Here is a 25,698-nt window from a genome sequence, read left to right on the forward strand (position 1 = left end):
TGGTACAGCTTACAAACGTCCTTTTTGCTAGAGACTGGAATCCAGGCTTCTTGTGTTTGTTGTAAGAGATGAATGCCAATCCGTGGAAAGCCCATTTTAGGGTCATGATACAAAGTCTCCATGAGTTGGACATAGAGACTTAGACAAGAGGATGGCTGTTTTAGCCAGCCTATGCTACAAAGTGAAATTGAGTAAAAATCCACTGTGCTCTCCTGGTAGCAGTAATGATACACAGGACAAACAAAACTTTGATAGAAATTGGGTGTAATGACTCATATCTGAAAGCTCAGCACTTTAAGGCTGCAGCAGGAGGATTGCCTAGAGTTTGAGACCTGGGCTATGGCATGAGACCCTGTCTCACCTCAAAGAGAAAAATATTATGACCATATGATGTATGCAAAAAGCAAACAACTAGGGGCTAGATAGAGTTCAGTAAAGAACAGCATGCTGTGCAGCCATTAGGACCTGAGTTCAGATCCCAGCACCCACATAACAAGCGAGGCCTGGTCTTGCATACACCTGTAACCCAGTACTCTGGAGGGCAGAGACAGAATCATTGGGGTTTGCTGGCTTCTATTAGCCGGGAGGAAAAAAAAATCCAGCTACAAGTTCAAGGTGAGAGACCCTGCTAACTTCCTGACCTTGGTCAAGTGAGTTTTCTAAGCCTGTCTTTTCATGTAAACGGAGTATGGCCCAGTAGGACTATGGTCCAGTATGGACCAGTAGGACTATGGTCAAGAGAGGCAGTACCTGGACACTGCAGTTACCCGCTAAGGAAAGCTCTATTTTGTGATAGGCACCCATTCTAAATTCCTAAAAGATAAACTCCAGGCAACTCTGATTCCTCGTCCTCCTCCCCAGAATTGTAGACTGCTGTGAAACAATTAACTGCTTGTTCTGGCTTTTGTAAACTCGCGTATTGGTAACGGGAGTGAGAGGGACAGCTCTTCACTAGCTGACGGAAGTGAAGCAGTTTCGTATTCACCTGCACATTACCGAAAAACGCGATTAATTGTGGTCTCCACTTTTAAAAATCCTTCTTCTAGGCCTTTCTGCGCGGCACGGCGGCACACCTTCGATTTGGCGTTAAGGCTGTAAGTTCTGCTAGCAGTAATTAATGAACTCATTTAATTATAATTTGGGTGAGTCTTGGTGTTTTTCCGGTGGATTCGAACCCTGGAACGTGGCTAAAATGAACTCAGTACTTTCTATGAGTCGCCTCATCTAATCCTGAGAGCGGAAGCGCTATGAGTCTGTAGGCCTCCGTCTTTCCTGCGTCCTTCCCAATCCACTTTTTAAAAAGCAGAGATACAGAATTGCACCTATGCTCTGCAGGGTCTGTAGGCCAGAACACGAGCGACAATCTCAGCGAGGGAAGAGTACTGCCTCAACAGTACACGGAGCAACTGACCAACCGAAGAACTTGCTAGGACAGAAGCTTCACCATCTAGCTTCCGCGTACGAGGATGCCGCGCCTGCGCAGTCGCCTTACGAGGGGCGGGGCCGAGCGTGAGTGACTGCAAGCCTGCGCAGTATGCACAAGTGGGGAGGGACCTGTGAAAAGATGACGCGGCCGTGAGTGCTGCGAGCAACTGCGCAAACTCCTTAGGCCTGGGGGCGTGACCCCCCAAGGGGAGTGGCTTTCGGGGGAAGCGTGCTTTCGCGCAGACTCTGGGGTGGTGGGCGGGGCGTCTCTGAAGTGTCGCTGACGTGGAGTGTCCGGGTTAGCGGGCGACACTGCCTGCGAGGTCTGAGACGTACGTACGGGGCCGGTCCCCGGGCCTCGAGGCGGCGGCAGCGGCGGTATAAAGCCGGCGACTGGGAGCATGTAATGTCGGAATGCCGAGGCCGTGGCGGCGGCGGCGGGAGCAACAGCAGCGACAACCCCGAGGACGAGGGTGGCGGCAGCCCCAAGGGCTCCGTCTCCGTCAGCCCGGCCGGGGCGGCGGCGTCCTCGGAGGGCCGGCTCCGCCGCGGATTGCGCGGCGCCTCGTTCATGGCGCGCCGGCGGCCGGAGCTGCTGTGCGGGGCCGTGGCGCTTGGCTGCGCCCTACTCTTCGCCCTTAAGTTCACCTGCAGGTGAGGCTGCCGGGACTCGGGCTCCACCAGCCCGGCAGCGCGGGGTCAGCTCGGGGGGTCGGGGGTCGCGGGTCGTGTGTCTCCCGTGGGGAAGTCGGGCCTGACCTTGTCTGAGGCGACTGGATTGACTCTCCCTGTGGGCCGCATTACCCCTGCTGTCCCTGTTCCGCATGGAGAGCTTTCAGGGTGCTGCCCCATATCAGTTCCGTACCGAGGGTGTGTGACCGTGTTTCTGGGATTTCTCGGGGTGCACATAGCAATTCTTGCCCAGCCTATATTGTTTTTTCATCAGTTCCATTTCCCCTCATGCTTGCAGTGTAGTGATTTCCAAGCCATTTAGGAATCTTAGTCGCTTTTCCCTACGCACGCATTTGATGTAAAGTCAGTGCGCAGTTTGTTCTCAGCACTGGTTAATGCTGAAGACAAAAGTCTCTGTTTCCTCGAGCATATTCATTGAGGTGATATACAATAAGCAAACAACTTCAAAGACCTTGATAACTGCTATGCTATGAAATGGAAGGATGAAGGTAGGAAGGTCAGAAAGGCTTCATAAGAAATTAGCATTAGAAGCTTACACAAGGAAAGGAAGGGGGTCAGTACTGGAAGATGTGGGTAAGAGTGTCTACTACAGAGCAGTGAAGGGCAAAGATCTGGAATCAGGACAAGGGTTTTTTTGAAACTTGGAAAAGGCTGGAGTAGACTGAAGTTTAGTGTAGGAAGAATGGAAGCAAATATGCCTCTTTTCAGGAAATGCATAAACACAGTTTATATTTCAATTATATTTCTCGACCCAGATCATCAGTGGTGATTGCCTCCGATCATTTGAGATTTCAGTTTATAAAATGTTGTCACTTAACATATTCTCTTGACACTTCTGTCCAGAGGGAAATTGATCTGGGCCCCTATTGAGTGTAATCAACACAATATGAGGTCCCTGTGGTCAAAATGGGTCAAAGGTTGGGGTTTTAGTGGAAAGAGAATCATTTTTTAGTGTTTGCCATGTGCCAGGTGCTGTGCTATTACCGGGATTAAAGGCATGCATCACTGTCCTGGAGTTTGAATTTTTACCTTGAGCAAGCAGATATTTTATTGTCTTCACAAGGAACATACAGAAAGTATAAGGTGGACTATTGCAAGTTGGCACTTGGATTCAAATGAAGAAAACGGTCCTCCTCCGGCTTCAAGGAGTTGATTCACTTCAGTTTGTCCAGCTGTGGAAACAGTGCTGCATTTGAAATGAGACAACAGCATCTGACTTTAATCCTCTTTAATGAGGACAGAGACTTAAGGAAGAACAAATAGGGTCTTTCTAAAAATGTAATTTTATTCATAGTCCAGGTCTGACATAAATGACTAGCTCCTTTAGTGTCTGTGGCTTTGCTGAGTTCAGAGCAGATGGCATACAAAAAGATAGACTTGGGAGTTGAACCACAGTGAATTATTGAGCATTTCTGGGCATCTAATCTTTGCCCACATCTATTTACAGGAGTTCAGTATCCATGCATTCATTCTGCTTTGCATCCTTACTTGAAGGGAGAAATGTGTATGTATATAAGGACTAAAGCTGCCTGATGTACATTTCCCTTTTAGAAGAAAAATTATGATATAAATTTCATATAAGAATTGAATTTGTAAGCTGGCAATCTGGCTTAGTGGTAAAGCACTTATTGTAAAAGCCTGGTAATGTGAGTTTGACCCTAGAACTCATAGTGGAAGGGGAGAGCAGGTTCAGGAAGTTGTCTTTCTGACTTCTATGGGAATGCCTACACACACACCATGCACACAGACACAGTAAAGTTCATCTTTTTTTAAAAAGAGACCTTTATTATTCATAACCAACTCTTGTTTGTTTGTTTTTGTATCTGTTTCATAAGCTTAGGGAAGCTGTAGGACATCTGTTTTACATGTAATTTTTTTAAAAAATGTAAAACAAATTTTGGGAGATACATGAAAACTCTAGAGGAACAGAGGGGCCATGTTTCTCTTCCTTGTTTTTTTTTTTTTTTTTTGGTTTTTACAAGACAGGGAGGCTGTCGGTGGAGCCCAGACTCGAACTCACAGAGATCCGCCTGCCTCTGCCTCCTGAGTGCTGGGATTAAAGGCATGCGCCACCACCGCCCTGCTCTCTTCCCTGTTTTTTGTTTGGTTTGTGTTTTGTGTTTTATCTGGCTTTTACCTTTAAGAACCCTTTACACCTGTTAAAAAAAAAAAGTTGATGTCACACATATTTCCCCCAGATTGCATTATTTTATGCTTAGCATACAGCTTTTCTTCTTTTGTTTTTGAGACTGAATCTCATGTAGTTCAGGATGATTTCAAATTACTTTTACCCCTTATCTTAAGTGCTGGGATTTTAGCTCAATAAAAAAACCTAAATTATGTGTATGTGTGCATCTGTGTGGGTGTTTGCACATGATAGTAAGTGCCCACAGAGCCCAGAGCTACCCTGGACCATGAGTTACAGGTGGTTCTCAGCCACCTAACATGGGTGCTGGGAAGCTAACTTGGGTGCTCTGCCCACTCTTAATTGCAGAGCTCTTTTTTTTTCCCCCTTTGGTTTTTCGAGACAGGGTTTCTCTGTATTGTTTTGGAGGCTGTCCTGGAATTCACTCTGTAGACCAGGCTGGCCTCGAACTCACAGAGATCCCCCTGCCTCTGCCTCCAGAGTGCTGGGATTAAGGGCGTGCGCCACCACCGCCCGGCTCCCCCCTGGCTTTATATTTGAGACAGAGTATTACTTTAACCCAGGCTGACCTGAAACTTACTGTCCTCCTGCATGGCCATCTGAATGCTGGAATTCTAAGTGTGTGCCATCATGCCCAATTCATCATGTGATGAATCCTGCATTTGAATGGTAGGAATATCTATCACTGAGCAGCAGCCTTTAGAATCTCTTAAGAATGTGCCATCTTTTCTCCACAGAACCTCACCACCTCTGTGCTTACTGTCTTATCTGCTTGTCATTCAAACCTTAGCTTGAGAAGTACTTGATTATTCCCTTGTCAGAAGCTCCATACTGAGTTCTCCATAACAGCACTCACTTTATGTAGCTTTGCTAATTTTGTTTTTACGGTTTCTTTGCTATCTTCCTCTTTTAGGAGAAACCTTGGCAGTAGCCTCTGCCTGTGTTGGAAGTACAAGATCAGTTGCTCAGGCAGATTTTGAAATTGTGCAAGAGATTGCATTTTTCAGGTTAGGAAAGTATTCTCCACAGGCATAAAGCTCTGCAGAGACCACAATGGGGAGATGTTTCAGTAAGTTTGTTCCTTTGAACTCTTTTTTTTTTTTTTTTATGTTTTGGCATTCCATTATGGCCTCTAATATCTAACTCTTTTTCACTTGGCATAATTATTTTGAGATTCAGTCAGGTTATGTATTAGGTTTTTGTTTGCTTTTTCTAAAATATTTGTTTTTTGTGTGTTTTCACACATGTATGTAACTGTGTGCTGTGTGCATGGTACCTACAGAAGCCAGAAGAAGGCATTGGATTCCCTTGGACTGGAGTTACAGATGGTTATAAGCCATCATGTGGTGCTGAGAACTGAACCTGGATCTTTTGCAATAGCAGCCAGTACTCTTTATCATGGAGCTATCTCTCCAGCCCTGTCTTGTATTCTATTGCAACATTTATTTATGTGGACAATGTATGGTCGTCAGAGAACAACTTGCCAGAAGTTGGTTCTGTCCTACCATATGAATCTCTGGGATTGAACCCAGGACCTCAGCCTGGATGACAGGTGCCTTTATCTACTAAGTCATCTTGCTGGCCCTTGTCTTGTATTTTTTCCTCAATTTTTAGTAATATTTAATTGTAAAAATATTTACCTGATAAATCATACCAGTCTTTATGCTTACTACTGACATTCATTTATTTGTTTTTTAAAATAAGGTATCCTTATGTAGCCCAGGCTGGCACTTGATCCTGTCACTGTTTCCTGAGTACTGGCCTCTGTATCTTTATACTTTAAAAAAGTATCTCTTCTAGGGGTTTATTTTGTACTGACAGTCATTTCTCTGTTGAGTGGCTTAATCTTTTATAATTAACTGTGATTATTGATATAGTTGAGTTTCTTGCTATTGGTTTTCATTGTCTCTTCTGCGTTTTATTCCTTCTTTGGTCTTTACTTTCTTTTGGGTTAATGTATTGTTTTAGGGCACTGTGCTCAGGGCTTAATGCTCTAGCATTGTACACATGTGCCTGATGGAAGGGTTGTAGACCTTCTGACTGTGAGAAACCTTTCTAGTTAAGGCTCTTGCTTTGTTCTTCATCTTTCTTACCACAAAATTATTATTTATATGTAGAAGTCTGTTATTGCTGCTTTTCCCTGAATGCTTTGGATAGGTATAAACCTTCTCCCTTTAATAAATGATGTTTTCTAAAAGTGAATTCAACTGTAAATGTCTCCTATAGGAATTGACTAATGGTAGCCTGTATGGTTTCCTCACTTTTGAGCATTAGAGTAGGTAGCAGCAGTGCCTGGAGATCAGTGGCTTCTGTGGAGAGTCCGTCTGCAGAGAGGTGAGGCTGGAATTTAGGGTTGTGGGCAGTGAGACCGTGGATCATGCCATTCTTCACTGTTCTCTTAGTCCACACCTTCAGGGACTGGACATCTGCATTGTCCCAGCCAGGTGTTACCTTAGCACAGTGTATTGCTTTTTGTTTCAGGACAGTGACTTTCAGACTCTTATTTTCTTGCTCAAAAGAAGTCTTTAAGAAAAAAAAAAAAAGCTGCTGCTGGTCGTGCACTCCTTTAATCCCAGCCCTCAGAAGGTAGAGGCAAGCAGATCTCTGAGTTTGAGTGAATTCCGGGATAGCCAGAGCTACACAAGGAAACCCTCCCTGTCTCAGAACCCACCCTGAGAAAACAAAACAAAGTTTTCTCTGTTTTTCCACACAAATTGTAATGGAAGAAGAAAATAAGCTGAGAAATCATGTTTGTGTTTACTTTTTTTTTTAGTCGAGCAAAAGATGTGATAATACCAGCAAAGCCGCCTGTCAGCTTTTTCTCCTCAAGGTCTCCAGTCCTTGACCTCTTCCAGGGGCAGCTGGACTCTGCAGAGCATGTTCGGCGGGATTCCGAGGTAGTGCTGCTCTTCTTCTATGCCCCGTGGTGTGGCCAGTCCATCGCTGCCAGAGCAGAAATTGAGCAGGCAGCCAGCCGGCTTTCAGATCAGGTAATGTGCACTTATCACTCAAGTGGAAAGTGGCTGTCAAGTCTGTGTATCAGAGTATGGCCCCTCAGTGAAATTGTGCCAGACTGTCAGTTTTGTCCAGGTGAACTCTAGGAGACCTTGTCAGGCACAAAGCCTGTAAAGAAGCAAGAAAGGTCCTGTTATGATGGTCAGAATGGCAAGAATGGAATCCAGTTCTTTGGCTTTAGAAGTTGTGTGCTCACCCACAATGCCATACTGCTTGTTATAGTGCTGATGATGGTAGCGTAGAGACCAAGAATCCTAGTTCCCTCATGACCAGCTTATGTGACTTGTTATCTCTTTTATGTTGTAAGTGGTATGCAGGCCATCGTACAGATGTGGGGGTTAGAGGACAACTTGCAAGAGTCAGTTTTCTCTTCCACTTTGTACCAACTACTTAAATATTTATACAGGAAAAGATTATGTATAAAAAGACTAACAGTTGCTGGTGCGGTGGCACATACCTTTAAGCCCAGCACTGGAGAGGGAGAAGCAGGCAGATCCCTCAGTGGTCTACAGAGCAAATTCCAGGGCAGCAAGAACTACACAGAGAAACCATATCTTAAAAAACAAGTGAGTTCGAGGCCAACCTGGTCTACAAAGCGAGTTCCAGGACAGCCTCCAAAACAATACAGAGAAACCCTGTCTCGAAAAACCAAAAAAAAAAAAAAAAAAAAAAAAACACACACACAAAAAAGATTGAAGGTACTTTTCACCAAACCTGATTACCTGAGTTCAGCTCTTTGTGGAGTCAGTTCTCTCCTTCTACCTTTCCTTGGATTCTAGGGATTGAACACAAGTCACCAAGTTTTATGGAAAGTACCTTTGTCTACTGATCCATCTCACTGGCCTCTTGGTTAATTTAAAAAAATGAGTGTGTGCATATATATATATATATGCATATACAGGCATATAAAATTTTGTGTATGAGTGTTTAGTCTGATGTATGTGCACCACATGTCTGCCTGGTGCTGAAGACGGTCATATCTGCTGTAACTGGAGTTCCAGATGGATGGCTGTAAGCTACCAGGTGGGTGCTGGGATCTGAACCCCCATCCCCTGAAAGCCAGCAAGTGCTAGTTGCCAGCCCCAGTTAATTTTTGAGATAGTGTTTTATTCGAAGACTGGCTTCGAATTCCTGATACTTCTGCCTCATTCTCCCAAGTGCTGGGTTTAGAGGTATGTACCACTGCACACAGACCTGAAGATGACTATTTTATGATGCTCCTTTTCTGCCTGTGAGGCAGCTCATATTTGACAAAATTTGTCTGTGCATATAATTTCAAAGTAATTTCATGTACTGATTGTAATAGAGGTAGTGGGCAATGGGAAAGTAACTTGTAGATAACTCTTCCATAGTTCAGTTGGACACGTGGACAAAGCGTTGTGCTTTATGTGGAGCCGCTGTGAATGGGACAGTTACAGACACAGACCTGTGATAAGTGGTGTGTGGTGGCTCAGACCCCACATTGACATGATGACTGACTGTCCACAAAAGGAAGCAACTCCTGAAGTTCTGAGCTAGACAGAGAGATTTCTGCCTCAGTTTATATAGTCTCATTCCTGAGAAATGCCGTGAACATAACAACCATACCTTGGGTTCACATGTAAGATGGGCTTAGACTCTGGATTTGGAATGTAAGGAACCAGACATTCCAGCATCAGTGCTAGGCAGGCATTTTAAGCTACTAGGGGGCGTTTCAAGACAGGCTTTCTCTGTAACCCTGGTTGTCCTGGAACTTGCTCAGTAGACCAGCCTGGCCTCGAACTCTCAGATATGCCACCATCACACCTGACCCAACTTTTTTTTTTTTTTGGTATGTATAGGTATGAGGTATAGATACAATGTTACAGCATGTGTGGAGGTCAAAAGAATAGCTTTTGTCCCAGAGATAGGACTCAGATCCTTAGGCTTGGGCGGCAAGCTGTGTTGCCCACCGAATCATCTCACTGACCCTGAATGACTAATGCAATACTTGAAGCATTCATAAAGGTAACAGATTTTGCACATACCCTAAAGTCTGTGAATGTTGTATTGGTCATTTAGTTATGTGTTGCACTCCCTCTAGTCAGGGGGCACTCCCTGAGAGGCAACTGTGCTCAGGTCACTGGAGACATTTAGTTGTGGCACTTGGGAGAGGGGGATAATGGTGTCAGGCAGGGGCAGGAAAACTGGATGACACTGCTCTCCTGCAGCAACTCTATGACCTATTATACCCCAAGACAGCCCTGATCCCTCAGTGCCAGTAAGCCTGTGTGCAGACACTGTTCTGACTTATTAATGTGTCTTAGCTTTGGTACATTTCAAAGTAAATTGCAGATAGCAACACTTTACCCTAAATACTTCAATATCTACTTGTAAATGTATATATAACCACTTAGGCCTAACTTTTATTTTAGTGGTAAATGTCACCTTAGAAAGCTTGAAACATGCCGGGCGTTGGTGGCGCACACCTTTAATCCCAGCACTCGGGAGGCAGAGGCAGGAGGATCTCTGTGAGTTTGAGGCCAGGCTGGACTGACAGCCTCCAAAACAAAACAATACAGAAAAACCCCTGTCTCGTAAAACCAAAAAAAAAAAAAAAAAACTTGAAACAGAGCCAGGAGTGATAGCGCACACCTTTAATCTCAGCAGTGGGGAGGCAGAGGCAGTCAGATCTCTGTGAATTCTAAGACAACCTGTCTACAAAGTGAGTTCAGCACAGCCAGGGCTGTTACACAGAGAAATCCAGACTCTAAAACAAAACAAGAGCTTGAAACAGGGTTGGTTTGTTTTTTGTTTAATACTTTCTGTTCTATTGGGAGAGCTAGTTCTGTTTCTACACTTGTAAGTCTTGGTAACTGTTGAGTTGCTATTTATAGTCATATGAAACCCTCTTTGCCTCTGCAGGTGTTGTTTGTGGCAATTAACTGTTGGTGGAACCAGGGAAAATGCAGAAAACAGAAACATTTCTTTTATTTTCCTGTAATACATCTGTATCATCGGAGGTAAGGAATTGCAATGTATTTCCAGTCCCACTTATATTCATCAGTTTATCAGTGACCTTTTTTTTTTCTGTACAAGATTATTAGTCAATGTAGAAAATTGAGAAAACACAGACAAAAAAAAATATAAAGGAATTTGATGGTTGTGTTAGCCATGAGCAACCAGTGTGTTTTTTCTTTTTCTGTGAATGTATATGTTGGCCATCTGGTTGTAAACTAGAGCTGGACTTCTACAGTACTGTTGCTTCCTAAATTGTTCTTTCACACTTCTATGAGCATGAGTGTATGTTATAGCCTTGTTTTAAAAGTATGAATTACTCCATTGTATGGCTGTACATTTTCGCTACTCATCCTGTTAACCTGGTAGTATAGTGTGCTAAGATAAAGCTTTTGCCAACTGTGGTGACACATGCCTATAATCTAAGCTGGTTGGGAGGCTGAGGCAGAAGGATTATTTGAGGCCAGCCTGGACAATTTAGACCCCATCTCAATCGGCCACCCAGATAGCTGGGAATATTAATTCAGTAGTAAAGTGATTTCCTAAGATCTGTGTGAGATCCTGGGTTCAATCCCTAGTACTGTATTTCAGTTAGGAAGAAAATTACTTGTGTCCATAATTTTATGCCTATAGTTCTGAAGTGACAGAGGGTCTCCAGTTATATTCATTTTGCAGAGAGTGACAAGCTACCTATGGTTTTTATTTTAAGATGTCTTGTTGTTTTTAGTTTTTGTTTTTAGTTATGTATTTATGTGTGTGCCTGTGTGTTGGCATGAGCATATGTAAGTGCAGGTGCCCATCTAGAACAGAAGAGGGTGTCAGATTCCGTGGATCTGGAGTTATAGACAGTTATAAGCTGCCAGAAATGGGTGCTGGAAAGCACACTCTGGTCCTTTGCAAAAGCAGTTACATCTTAGCTGCAGAATTATCTCTTTAGGCCTAAGATTTATTTATTTGTTTATTTATTTGCTTTCTGTGTGTATGTGTGTATGTGTGTCTATGTATATGTGCCATGTGCACATAGGAGTTCAAGGAGGTCAAAAGGAAAGCATCAGCCGGGGGTGGTAGTGCACACCTTTAAATCCCAGCACTCAGGAGGCAGAGGCAGGTAGATCTCTGTGAGTTCGAGACCAGCCTGGTCTACAAGAGCTAGTTCCAGGACAGGCTCCAAAGCCACAGAGAAACCCTGTCTCGGAAAGCAAAAAAACAAAAAACAAAAAACAAAACAAAACAAAAAAAGAAAGGAAAGCATCAGATCCCCTGGAACTACAGGGGATTCTGGGTCACCATATTGGTGTTGGGAATAAAATCCAGGCCCTCTGGAAGAGTAGATCACAGTGCTCTTAACCATTTATCCACCTCTCTAGCCCATCCATCTATTCGTCCATTCGTCCATTCATTCATTCGTTCATTCACTCATTTGTGGGCTGGTGACAGGATCTCACTGTACAGTCCTGGCTTGAAACTCACCATGTAGGCCAGGGTTGCCTGGAACTAGGAGATCTGCCTGCCTCTGCTTCCCTAGTACTGGGGTAAAAGGCGTGTACCACCATGCCTTGCTTTGTAGGATAAGGGGGTTTCATGCTATAGGCTAGGCTGGCCTTATGGTCACTGTATAACCCAGGCTGGTCCAGAACTTAGTGATCCTGCCTCAACCTCTCATGAGTGTTGGATAATAGGTATGTGTCACCACATTTGGCTTTAAGCTATTTGCTTTTACCACATATATGTTAATGTTTGGCTTTGCAGAAATGCCCAGATCCTAATATGGATGTTAAGTGATGTTTGAAAAATCTGACTTTGGGCTGTTATTTATTTAGAGCAGAGTCTATGCAGTCCTGATTGCCCTGGAACTCACTATGTAGACCAGGCTGTCCTTGAATTTAAAGACCAGCCTGCTTCTGCCTCCCAAATGTTGGGATTAAAAGCGGGCATCACACCTAGTTATTTGTTTTTGAGATGGTCTCATTCTGTGTCCCAGGCTAACCTTGAACTGATGGTCTTCCAGCTTTAGCCTCCTAGGGCAGAAGATGGAATTTAGGCTTCATTCAGTGTGATTGGCTTCAAGTCTGTGAAAGGCCGAAATGGGCAAAAACTTGACTAGTGAGAGCTTTATTTTTAGGGTCTCCCTCCCCTCCTCACATTCCTCCCAGTCTTGGTAGCTATCACAGCGGTCATCAGCATACTGTTAGTGACAGGGCCTATGCCAGTCCTTCCCAGTTCTGCTCCTCTAGTATAAACTGTTGTTGCACAGGGTTTTACTGGAACAATTGATGCTATTTAGGCAAGACTACCTTTTCCATCCTCAAATTTTCCACTGTATGTGAAATGTTGTTTTAATGTTCACCAGAGGAACAAGCTAGCTTCTCTTGGTAGCCATTTAGATTGGTTTCGGATCTCCCCACTCTGCTTCTTGTCTTTAACATGTAGTCTTCCCACCAGCTGCCTGGGTCCTGAGCTGTCTCAGCTCCCAAATAACACACGAGATACTATATTAATTATGAAGCTGTTGGCCATTTGCTAGTTTCTTATCAGCTAGCTCTGATTTAATTATTAGCCCATAACTGCTAATCTAAGTATTTCCACGTGATCTTCTCTTACCGGAGAAAGGGTCTGGGCCTCTTCTCCTGCATCCTACATCATGACTGACTGTGCCTCTGTTTCCCAGAATCCTCCTCTACTCCTAGTCCCACCTATCTTGCTTCTCTATTGGCCAACAGTACTTTAACCAAAGAGAGACTTATACAAAGAAAGACTTCCCCTATCACTTGTCCAGTGGGGTTTTCCCCTGCTTTGATGACTTAAGTGCAGGCTTTTTAAATATAAGGTACACTCCCAGTGACCAACTCAGGCCTAGTTCTTTCTTTGTAGAGATTAGCAGAAACCATTGTGCTGAAGGGGATTGTACACTCATTCTACTTAGGTCCTTAAGTTACTCTTTGGCTTTGGGAAAAGGACACAGGTATTGTGCTGCATGCCTTTAAACACAGAACTATTAGGCTGAGGCAGGCAGATTGCTGAGTCTGAAGCTAGCCTGAGCTACTATGTGAGATTCTGTTTTAAAAGGTGGGTACCTACCCCAGTACCTTGATTTTCTGCATATTGGCTTTGAAATGCCCACCCTTCAGCTTAGTCTGCTGCTTTGCTTTTCTGTTCATTCCGTCGCTTAGTATCCAGTGTACAAAGATATTTTTTTCTGTGTTCAGAGGCCTCAGTTTTATACATGTGCATATGCACGGGATTGCTTCATAAGCGGAACACTCCTGGACACTCCTGGTAATCACAAGCTTTTCTTGCTTACAGTGCTGGCACATGCTTGCACTGGATCTCATGGCTGAGCAGACGCTGCTGCTGTTGCTCTCATTTGCTGTAATGCTTTATCTTGTAGCTACTTAAACTAATGGCTTTCTGCTTTGTAGGACAGGTTTTGGAGTTTGTACTGATGCCATCCCAAAGTTGATGAAACAGAATTTGGAGCGTGGAATGGGTTCTCACCACCCTGCTAGCACAGGAGCTCTAGATCAGCTCATTCTACACTGATGGCTGTAGTTTCTATACTTCTGTGTCCTGTACCTTGAGATCTGTTCACTTTTATAGTTCACTAGGACACTAGGAAAACTCAGCAAAGCCTTCTGCTACATGTTGAATACATGAGATATCTTTATAGATTAGCTCTATTTTATTTTATTTTTTTTTAATGAGACAGGATTTCTCTGTAACAGTTCTTGCAGTCCTGGAATTTTGTAGACCAGGCTGGTCTCAAGCTCACAGAGATCTGCCTCTGCCTCTGGCTCCTGAGTGCTGGGATTAAAGGTGTGCACCACCAATGCCAGACTTTTACTTTTTTTTTTTTTTTTTTTTTTTGGTTTTTTGAGACAGGGTTTCTTTGTGGCTTTGGAGGCTGTCCTAGAAATCGCTTGGTAGTCCAGGCTGGTCTCGAACTCACAGAGATCTGCCTGCCTCTGCCTCCCGAGTGCTGGGATTAAAGGCATGCGCCACCAACACCCAGCTTTACATTTTTTTTTTAATTAAAAAATATTTTCTATTCAGTCGTGGCTGACTTGGAACTCACTGTGTAGACCAGGCTGGTCTCAAAACTGTCTTCCTGTGTATGCTCCCCAAATGCAGGGATTAAAGGTGTACTCCACCACCACCCATTGAGACTTGAGACTTTAGATGAGTTTGGGAGGATATTGAGGCCGCCAGGTAGCTCAGGAGGGTACATGAGTGGTGTTACTGTTTCAAAGCTGGATCAGGTCCCTAAGCATACCTGTAATGGCCACCTCCTGACTTCACCCTTGACATTTTGTTCCGGTTATAATGATACTTTAAACAGGTGTCAGGCTCACTTAGTGACCCTTTGTGTGCGCCTTTGGGAATACTAGTAATTACTTTTTAGTAGGCAAAGGGTCAACTACCCTTATTTCTTATTTCACAGTTTCATGGAAAAGGAAATCTGCCTACATGTTTTGAGTGTTACAGAAAAAATTCTGGAATTCTTTATCATGTGGTTAGTTTCCAAGGCCACCTTTTTCTTTATTTAGTAGAAACTAAATTTTTCTTTTGGAGAATAGAATGATTTTAATTTGTAGCTGGATTAAGATTGATCTCATAGAATTGCTTGTGTCTTCCAACCTGAAGTGCTGGTTCTCTGTTCACGTCCTGTACAAAGCAGGCTGCTTACCTCTGAACCAGTTTTTAAAGCAAAGATGTTTTCATTGCATGGTGTGGATGGTTTATGTTACACATTACAGGCTTAATGCATGGTGTATTGTTTTTATTTATTTTATTTTTTTGGTACTAGTTTTGGACCAATCGAATACAAAGGCCCCATGAGTGCTGTTTACATTGAGAAGTTTGTTCGCCGGGTGATGAAACCACTTCTCTACATCCCATCTCAATCAGAATTGCTAGATTTTCTCTCCAACTATGAGGTACTTATCTTTCTGTTCTCCTTTGTTCCCAAGACCTTATACTGGATTGTTTATATTAAGTGTTTTTTAGTTTTAGTTTTGTTTTGGTGTATATTAAATGTACAAAATAGTGGGTTTCATTATGACATTTTCACACTTAAAAAAAGCCTCCTGCATTTCAGCAATTAAAAAAAAATCACATTGGTAGCTGCAGAGCTGGCTTGGGGTTAAGAGCATGTAGTACTGTCCTTTCAGAGGACCCAAGTTTAATTCCCTGCAGCCTCTTCAGGTGGCTCAAAATTACCTGTAACTCAAGTTCCAGGAAATCCCACACTTCTAGACTCCTCAGGCAACTGCACACATATGCATATACCCCCCCATTAAAATTAATGAAAAAAAAATCACCTTATGGAGAAGCTTCAGTTAAGTTCTCCTTGAGATGCTAGTTATAAGGGCAGTTGCCAGGAGAGCTTTAAAAGACTAGAATACTTGCAAAATCTTGTCTGTGTTTTGTTTGGGAATTTTAAACAGATGTTGGCCTTGTCTCATAGTTAACTTGAATATAGAATTAGCTCATAGTTTCTATGCTACTCATTTCTGAGAATATTCTTTGACCCTATAGTATTGCACAGTGAGGTAACTGTCTGTTTAGTCATTTAAAAAATTGTAAATATTGCCAAGTGGTGGTGGTGGTGGTGGTGGTGGTGGTGGTGGTGGTGGTGGTGGTGGTGGTGGTGGTGGTATGTGCCTTTGAAAGACCTCGGCATCAAAGCGCCGGGCACTGAACCGAACCCTCTGCCCAAGAACCGGGGCCAGACCACTGGCTGCAAATGCAAGAGGTGATTTATTGAGTACACAGGCGCCTGCGGATGCTACTGTAACTCGGGTGCAGAGCATACCGGGCTTACAGGGAGTACAATATTTATAGAGTTTTAATGGTTACATAAGTAACAGGCATTTCATTGGCTCATCTTGGGGGCAGGGGTAGTTCCCATGGACTAAGTTTCCTGGTATTACTTCATGAAAGACCCTGGCACACTTCAGCAATTATTATCCTGGTCCCATGACTACTATGGTGATCATAGACACAACTGGGGGCAGGGGTAGTTGCCAAGGACTAGGTGTCCTGGTATTGCCACATAAAAGACCCTGGCACGCTTCAGCAATTATTATCCGGGTCCCATGACTGCTCTGGTGACCACAGATCCTGTTTGACATCTTGCCAGCTGGGTGAGGCACCTGGTCTGGGTTTCTTTCATTAGGCAACGGCCTGGCCTTGCTTTTCTTTTCCTAGGGGGTCCTGGGTAAGGGTCTTTCACCTTTAATCCCAGCACTCAGGAGGCAGAGGCAGGTAGATGGATCTCTAGAGTTTGAGGTCAGCCTGGTCTACAGAGTGAGTTCAAGGACAGCAAGGGCTACATAAAGAAACACTGTCTTGACAAAACAATGAAAAACATTTAATTGGGGCTGGTTTACAGTTTCAGAGGTTTAGTTCATTATCATGGTGGGAAGCATAGCAGCATGATGGCAGACATGGTGCTGGAGAAGGAGTTGAGAGTTTTATATCTGGATCCACAGACAACAGGAAGGGTGAGCCACTGGGCCTGATTGGAACTTCTGAAACCTCAAAATCCATCCATCTCCAGTGACACACTTATTCCAACAAGGCCACACCTATTCCAACAAGAGTATATCTCACATTCCTTATGGACTTATGGGGGCCATTTTCATTCACACTGTCACACTGAGTTGTCAGTATTTATTCTGCAGAATAGAGAGTGGCCCATGTATGATAATCACAAGAATGAGATGATAGGATTTAGAATTTTCTTCCTAGATAAACACTGCCACAGTACTAACTTACACCTCATGTGTGTAGCTGGAAACTGCAGTGAGCTTGCCCAGGGAAACTGCGGAGGAATATGAGAGCTTTAGTCATGTCCTTGCAAGCATATTAGGTTGTGCTTCCTGCAGTTATTCTACTTATTCTCATACGGTCTTCCTGCCTGTTTCTAGATAGGATGATTACTATGGACAACACAGTCAAACAGAATCTGGGTCATAGTTATTTTGGTGGCCTTGAACTTGATTGAAAAAGGAGTAGGACTGAGTATGTGGAATGAAATTTCCCCTGGTTTTATATTTTCTTTTTTTTTTTGGTTTTTCGAGACAGGGTGGCTTTGGAGGCTGTCCTGCAACTAGCTCTTGTAGACCAGGCTGGCCTCGAACTCACAGAGATCTGCCTGCCTCTGCCTCCTAAGTGCTGGGATTAAAGGCGTGCGCCACCAACGCCCGGCGGTTTTATATTTTCTAATTCTTTTTTTTTCCCCTTTTTTAAGATATCATCTCTCAGGTATTGGTAGGTTCCATATCAAGCACTTTATTTTTAAAACTCATGAACAAAACCATTTGATTTTACCTTTATACCCTACCTATCAAATAACAACAGTATTGTTATTTAGAACTTTCATGCTGTATTTGTCCCAAATATCTTCTAAACCTTTTTGTGAATTTCTGTAATTTACTTAAGATGATTTATTTAGCATATATCTATTAATTTATTTTTATAAGTTCAATTAACTAAATTGTTTTAAAATTAAGTTGGATAATAAGAGGCCTAGGGATCTTTGGGAGCGTTTGTGAGTAGTATGTTGACAAATTGCTAGAAGGGAGAAAACCTGAGCATTTTGTAGAAAAGTTTGAATGCCCAGCTCCTAATATACTGTTTTTAAGCACAAATCTGAGTGTTTGTTGAGCAAGTATGTAGTATTTCTGTCAGTTCAGCGTTTTATACTACTGTGAATAGGGTAGTTTTATAGTGAATTAACATCAAGGCAGAAATGGTTCAAGTACCAGTGAGTAAAATCAAGGCTGGGGATTGGAGAGATAGCTCAGAGGTTAAAAGCGTTGGCTGTTCTTGAGGACCCAGGTTCCATTCTTAGCAACCATGTGGTGGTTCACAACCCATTTGTATCATACCAATTCCAGGGAATCCAATCTCCTCAGGCACCGGGCATGTGTGTAGTTTACATACATACATGTAGGCACTTAACAGACATATATAAGACTTAAAAAAGAAAGGGGAAAAAGATAAGACTTTTAAAAAAGCACATCATGGTTCATAAGGCCACTAGAGGGTATGTGCCATCTGTCAAACTATTCTGCAAATGGTGTATGCTTCCTCAACAGATGTGTTACAAGAGGTATTAAGGATTTGCTGGCAATCTATAAGCTGGTTTCTGCCTCCTTGCTAGAACAGTTACCAACAGTCTGTACATCATGGACTAGAATTATATCACACAAAATAGGTCAAGGCCTCTCAATTGTGTCTTGGTGTTTTGCTAAATTATAAAGTTGATGAAGGAGTTTTGTCAAATGCATATTTGTGGTAATATATTATTTATGATCTAATAAAGCTTGCCTGGAGATCAGAATGCAAAATCAGCCACATTAGTTAGCCAATGAAACTGAGCAGTGGTGGCACACATCTTTAATCCCAGGGCTTAGCACAAATAATAAAAACCCAAAGATAGATATTGGGGTTCAAGCTGAAGATCAGAGAAGCAAATCAGCCAAGCCACCGGAGAGCTCTCACCTCTACCAATGCTCAGATTGAAGGGACAATCCACTAACCTCGGCATTCAGTCTTGGGAAATTAGTCTCCAGCCATGTTGAGGACAGGATTGTCCCAGCCTTAGTAGAGGTAAGAGCTCTTGTGTGACTTGGCTGCATTGCTTTTCTGATCTTCAGCTTGAACTCCAGTATCTGTCTCTGGGTTTGTATTATCTGTGCTACAAGTATTGTTTGCTCTGTGCCAGGTACTCTCTCTGAGATGGAAGTATGATTATGAACAAGAGAGACTGTTTCATAGATTGACAACAAATGGGGGTATGCTAAACAAGCCTCAGGAAACAAATGAACAAGTGACACTAGGCTGACTATTGCTCTCCTGATATACATGTCTGTGCGAAACTTTAGAATGTAACCATATGTGAAAATAGGATCTTTGGAGCTGGGCGTGGTGTACACCTTTAATCTCAGCACTTGGGAGATAGAGATAGGTGACTCTTTATGAGTTCTAGGCTAGCCTGAACTATATAGGAAGTTCCAGGGCAACCAGGGCTACTTAGACACTCCCTAACACCCCCTTCCCCTACCCCTTCAGGCCCCCCACCCCCACCCCTGCCAAAAAGCACAAAGGTCTTTGCAAACATAATTTCTCAGGGGTTTTGTGATTATATCATCGAGAATTTAGGATGAAATCCTAAATCCCCTTACTGGTGTGTTGATGGAACAGCAGCTGGTATGGATAGGGACTGAAGGCTGGAGCTATCTGAATTTGGAAGAAGCAGGAAGACCCCCCTCACACACCACGCCCCCTCAATTCTCCAGAGAGTAGAGAGAATGATTGCTGTGGTTCTCTGCTACCTATTTGTGATAATTTGTCAGAACAACCATAAGGAATGAGCCAGTTTCAGATTGTAAGTGCTGTGATGTGAGAGTATTGATCTGGGGACAGAGGAAGAATGTAGCTAATTTGGAAGGCAGGAAATCCTCACTAGGAAGCGATATTTGAACAAAAACCTAAACAAGATGAAGCCTGTGTGATCTGACCAGATCTGAGGAAGTACAGAGCCCCCAAGGAGGAGTGGGATTGTTCAGGTGGAGGAAGGAGGACAGTGGGAGGAGATGAGGCTTTAGGACTGTTCTGTCCTTGTGTCTTCAGATGATACTGTCAGTTGGCTGAGTAAGGAACAGGCAGTGGCTTGTTCACTGGGGGCTGATTAAACCAGAACCTAAGCCTGCTCCCCGCTACCTGGTACCAGGATGGCTGCAGTCCTCAGCTGTCTTCCAGAAAGGCCTCTGTAAGGGCATTAAATACAGGCTGAAGAGTTGTCTGTTTCAAGCTGGCTTATGGGTGTGTTTGCAGCTAAGCACACAAGAGCTCAAGTCTAGTAAAATCTGTATGGAGACTTATTTGTTCCTCACCCTTGTTTTCTCAGGTTTAAGCAAGATAATGTGGAAGGAACTGAACTATGTGTAATTAATTCATGCTATTTGTTAAATAATGGCATGGCTTCTGTTGGAGAGACATTGGAATTTTGGGGAAACTTTTGCAGATTTTGCTTTATCTACAACATAATCAGCATTGTTTTCAAACTTAGATAATCAGCAATAGAAGTGAACAACTCATCATCACCCCACCTTACTACCCTCCTTGTTTTATTTTGAACAATTAATTAATATTGGGTCATGTTATCAAATGCAGTACAGACTTCCACAATGGGCATATTGGGGATGAATGTACACAAATACAGGTTTCCTCAGAGGTCAGAAGAGGGTGTTAGAACCCTTGGACTTGATTTACAGGCAGTTGTAAAGAGCCTAATATGGTTGTTGGGAACTGAACTCAGGTCTCCTAACTGCTGAGCAGTCTTTCTAGTTCGCCTTGTTGTGTTTTAAATAGGTAGTACTTTATAGTTTGCGCAGCATTTTTCTCTAACAGTATTTTTAGTGACTATTTGGGAGTTTCACACGGTGTACCCCATCACATTCACTTCCCAGTCCTCCCAGGTGCACATCTCCATCCTTACGACTTCCCCCAAGAAAAAGAACAGAAAAACAGCAACAACAATAAAAAAGTCCAGTTTTTGTTGCCTATATACTTACTGGCACATAGTCAAACTCCCATGACCAGCCACTTTAAGAAAACTGAGTCCTGGCTGGGCAGTGGTGGTGCACGCCTTTAAATCCCAGCACTCGGGAGGCAGAGGCAGGTGGATCTGTGAGTTCGAGGCCAGCCTGGTCTACAGAACGAGGTCCAGGACAGCCTCTAAAACAATACAGAGAAACCCTGTCTCAAAAAAGTTATCTCCCACACCTATCATTCCTGTCAAATTTCTAGTTCACCCCTTCCACGTGATGCCACATTCCTCCATTGTTCCCACCTCCCCAGCACATATTTGTTCATTAGAGTGGCTTTGCAAGCTACAATTTGTCACACACCATTTTTTTTTCTCAAACAGCTTTACATGCAAAAATACTCATTGGTCTGGTTCAAGGTTTCCTGTTTCTAATGTAACATAAATACTGGACCATCACCAAGGTTCATCTTAGATATCCCGTTGTTACCCAGAGTCTGGGTGATGTTGTAGCTAGGCAGGGCATCTGGGGGCAGGATCCGTGTGAGCTGCAGGTGGCTGCACATCCCTCCACCCGTGGTGCCGCCACCCTGAGTAGTGCTTGCAGCCTGCCAGGATCTTTTCTGATCCCAGCTCTCCTCCTCCCAGCAGGGCAAGTAGTGTGGGCTACGGTGGAGGAGGTTCTCTGCTGCAGGTTGGCCCTGTTGGCTAATGCCATGTTCTTCGCTGCAGCTGTACTCTCCTACATTGCTCCCATGCCCTCCTCAACTCCTTCATGGCAGTTGATGGGCTGGCGGCCAAGACTGGGAGAGGCACCAGCTCAGCCGCAGCATCTCTCATCTATGTGCTAAGCCCCACATGACTGCTGTGGGTTGTCAGCTTTGGCCTGTTGTAGGATACCAGGAGCAGTTCACACAACTTTTAGTCATTTTGTATGGTCAATGTGAAGCTTCTGTTCTCCATTCCTTTGGTAGTAAAGAATGAAAATGATTTTGCTGTGTTTTGCGTTTTACTGTTTGGTGAATTTCTTGTATTCTGAGAGACACATATTGTGGGGTACACTGAAGTTTGCAATGCCACTCTGATGAACAAGTAGCTCAAACTGTTTGACAGTTTCAATGCCCGTTTCTTTGAAGACGAAGTCTCCTTCATCCACACAGTATGTGCTGCAGCAGTAGAGCTGGGAGTGTTGATGTGAGTTTGAGGATTTGCTTACTACACACAAAAGCCCTGGGTTTGACTTCCCCACCACTGGCAAAACTAAAAATTGCTACAGTGAAAATAAACTTAAGTGCTCTCAAAGGTTGCTACAAATAGTCACGTGTTTTTTATTTTATTTTTTATTTTTTGGTTTTTCGAGATGGGGTTTCTCTGTAATGTTTTGGAGGCTGTCCTGGAACTCGCTCGGTAGACCAGGCTGGTCTCGAACTCACAAAGATCCGCCTGCCTCTGCCTCCCGAGTGCTGGGATTAAAGGTGTGTGCCACCAATGTCTGGCGTGTTTTTTATTATTTATTTATTTATTTTGTTTTTTGAGACAGGGTTTCTCTGTGGCTTTGGAGGCTGTCCTGGAACTCGCTCTGTAGTCCAGGCTGGTCTCGAACTCACAAAGATCCGCCTGCCTCTGCCTCCCGAGTGCTGGGATTAAAGGCGTGCACCACCAACGCCCAGCTGTGTTTTTTATTTTTAAAGATGTAACATGGAGGCCTATAAAGGTTATTTAGTAGCAAAAGTACTTGTCCCCAAGCCTGACAACCTGAATTTGATCTCCAATACCCGCATAGCAGAAGGAGAGGACTGACTCTTGAGCGTTGTCTTCTAACCCCCAAACATGCATCATGGCATGTATGTATCAACACACCCATACAAATAAACAAATATTATAAATAATTACAATTGAAAAAAGATTTAATTTGGATTTCTCTTGGAGAATCAGAATTTGTATTTCAGTTTGTGTACATGTGTGCTCATTTTTGCACCCATGCAATTGCATGCATGCATGCATGGATTTGGATAAATAAGTATCTATGGATCATATACATGTCCATCTTCATGACCCCCCCCCCAAGGTAATATGATTTGGAAAGAGAAATAAAATTCACATGGAACATTTATTTGTATTTAGAACTATTGTACTCCATTAGCTTTTATTTAGGAGAGTGATCAAAAATTAAAGGAGTTTAAATGAGCTTGGCTCTTCTGGCTCTAGCCCCATCATTCTTTCCTCCAGGATCACAGCTGCTGGGCTTTTTAAACAGATGTGATTGCCACAGAACCAATCCAGACAGGGGTGCCATGGGACCTTCAAAGAGGGAGCAAGCAAAGCAGATGTATTGTGAGGAGCAGTTACTTTTTAGTTTGGCATATTGAAGGGCTGTTCTGTAAGCTTAGAGGAGTAGATTAAGCAGCAGGCATTGGGTTTGAGGATGATGGGCAAAGAGGTCCCTAATTGGGTCTCTGTAGTTAACCTGACCAGAAAGGGGCCTTGTCACTTGGGGGTGTTGGGTGTGGGGGAAAAGAAGAGACCTGGTTACAGAGAAAGCCAGCCAGAAACAACCTGATATCTACCAAAGGGGAGGTGAATTTGGAGAGGAAGTGATTGAAAGAGAAACCCATGAAAGGTACAGTGACGTTACTGATACAGTTTACCCAGAATGGAGGAACTACAAGGAATGAAAATCTGAGCTCTGTGCTGCCAAAACAAATGGAGAAGTTCACTGCAGCCCACAGTCTTTTTCAGGTGGTCAGGGTTAGAAAAAAAATGCAGTAATACATTTGCCATCCATGCTTGGGGTCATGTTTTCATATACAGAAGATATCAGCTATTATTCACAGGCCTGACAATGCCTCTGTCACCTAATTGTGCTCTTGTTCCTTCAGCCTGGAGTACTCGGCTACTTTGAGTTCAGTGGTTCACCTCAGCCCCCTGGCTACTTGACCTTCTTCACCTCAGCACTGCACTCTCTAAAGAAAGGTAACACTGAGCAGAGATGTACTACTTTGATGTATTGGCATATAGTATCTTTATGATTATATTTTCTAATTTGCTAGGTTCCTTTTCTCAATGTACTTTTAATAACTGTCTTGTTTAATTTCTATTAACAAAGCATTCTACTATGCCAAATATATTCTCTTGCTGGGTGTGGCGGTACATGCCTTTAATCCTAGCACTTGGGAGGCAAGTGAATCTCTGTGAGTTACAGGTCAGTCTGGTCTACATAGTGAGACCCTGCTAAAAAATTAATTAATTAATAAAATAATCAAATATATTCTTTAATATATTTAGCATATTATTATAACCTCTGATGACAAAACTTTATTCTGTGCTTTAAATTTTGTTACATTGTCATCTTTAGTGTGAAGTTGACAGGTTTTGGTCTGACTCAGTATCTACCTAATCTATTAGTGGCTATGCTAAGCCATAACTTAGCAAGACCCTTCCTTCATAGGGTGGTTTCCAAAGGTCGCAGGTATGCCACAGTACATCATGAGCCTGCTGTCAGTTTCATGCTTCTCAGGTCCACATTGTGTGTATGAATTCCATATCCTCCTCTTTCCATATTGTTTTGTGTTCTCTCAAGGTCATGACTAAGTCTGTCAGTTCTATTGGCTGCATTCATCTATGTACTTGTTCCCATTCTTTTGTTACCACTGGAGCTTTATCCACATCTGGACTAGATAGTGGACACTTAGTTGTTTCCAGCCTCTGCCTTCCTCCTCCCATGATACCTTTTTAAATGGTAGTTTTGTCCAAAAGGTAAAGTGCCAAAGTCTTCTACCTGTCAAACTCCTATTCATCGTTCATGGTCCAGCTCAAATATCACTCTTACAATTCAGTGACTAATAAGTCCCTTACCCTATTTAAATTGAGTTCTTTGTTATTTCTCTCTGTTTAACACATGCATGGATGCATTTATGAATGTAATTATAAAGTAATCTGCTTAATGTCTTTCATCTTTCCCAGAGTTAGGTTTCTGGGGGTAGGGAGCATGTGTTTTTCTCCAGTGGCTAGCATGTAGCTCAGGGTGTTTGCCAAGTGATCACATTAATGGCTATACCATGTTATCTTGATAGATTAACCATTTGGATTTTTTTGTTTGTTTGGTTGCTGATACAGGGTCTCAGTATGTAGCTCTGGTTATTCTGGAACTCACTGTGTATACCAGGCTGGCCTCGAACTCAGATTCACCTGCCTCTGTCTCCTGAGTGTTAGGATTAAAGGCGTGCACCACCACTGCCCAGTTTAACCATCTGTTTTTTACTGGGTTTACTTCAGGTTTAAAAACTTATAACAGCATATCATTATTATATCAAACAATTATATTACTGACCATTGTCTTGTCTGGAAGATATGGGAGTGAAAAAACAAACTGTTATGTAAGTGTCCCCTGCTACTTGAAAGACAGAGCTTCACAGCCTCAAGTGACTAAGGCTTAGTGAATTTTCTTGCACTAGGGAAGTTTTTTCTGCACTAGGGATTGGACCCACTGCCTTATACTCTTGCAAGAGCTACCTCCCAACTCTCTCTTTTCATCTTGAGACAAAGTCTCACTAAGTTGTCGGGTGGCTTTGAACTTGCAATTCTCTTACCTGAGACTGCTAAACAGCTGAGATTGCAGTACTGTACACTAGGTCTGGCTCCAGGTTTGAACTTTCAAAACAAAATACAACTTAAGTAAGTTTAAGAAATATACATTCAAAGCTCTTCATGGAAGGCCATAAATAAAGTTATATATGAAAGGGAACCCAGTGACCCCTAAAATGAAGACAGCATTCAAATTCTTGAGCTAAAGGGGATATTTCGGGATCATAGAAGGTTGTTTGATTGCTTATGTTAGATGCTACTATGCCACACTAGTGAAATGAGCCATTCATCTTTTTTTTTTTTT

The 25,698-nt window shown here is 43.1% G+C and overlaps 1 protein-coding gene across 2 annotated transcripts in view; it reads left to right on the plus strand.

The window, feature by feature from the left end:
• Window positions 1–1,711: 1,711 nt before the first annotated feature.
• Window positions 1,712–25,698, plus strand: part of Txndc11 (thioredoxin domain containing 11) — a 52,976-nt gene continuing 28,989 nt past the window's right edge. The window contains exons 1-5 of one of the 2 annotated variants that reach the window (XM_021235607.2): window positions 1,712–2,079; window positions 7,038–7,254; window positions 10,163–10,260; window positions 15,060–15,189; window positions 23,690–23,783. In XM_021235607.2, the coding sequence (XP_021091266.1) occupies window positions 1,832–2,079; window positions 7,038–7,254; window positions 10,163–10,260; window positions 15,060–15,189; window positions 23,690–23,783 (787 nt within the window). In that variant the 5' untranslated portion in view covers window positions 1,712–1,831. The remainder of the gene's footprint in view (window positions 2,080–7,037; window positions 7,255–10,162; window positions 10,261–15,059; window positions 15,190–23,689; window positions 23,784–25,698) is intronic. The other variant, XM_005084578.4, reaches the window with a different exon arrangement.

The sequence above is a fragment of the Mesocricetus auratus genome, unplaced genomic scaffold (genome assembly GCF_017639785.1).
Source record: "Mesocricetus auratus isolate SY011 unplaced genomic scaffold, BCM_Maur_2.0 Super-Scaffold_100007, whole genome shotgun sequence".
NCBI classification, from domain to species: Eukaryota; Metazoa; Chordata; class Mammalia; order Rodentia; family Cricetidae; genus Mesocricetus; species Mesocricetus auratus.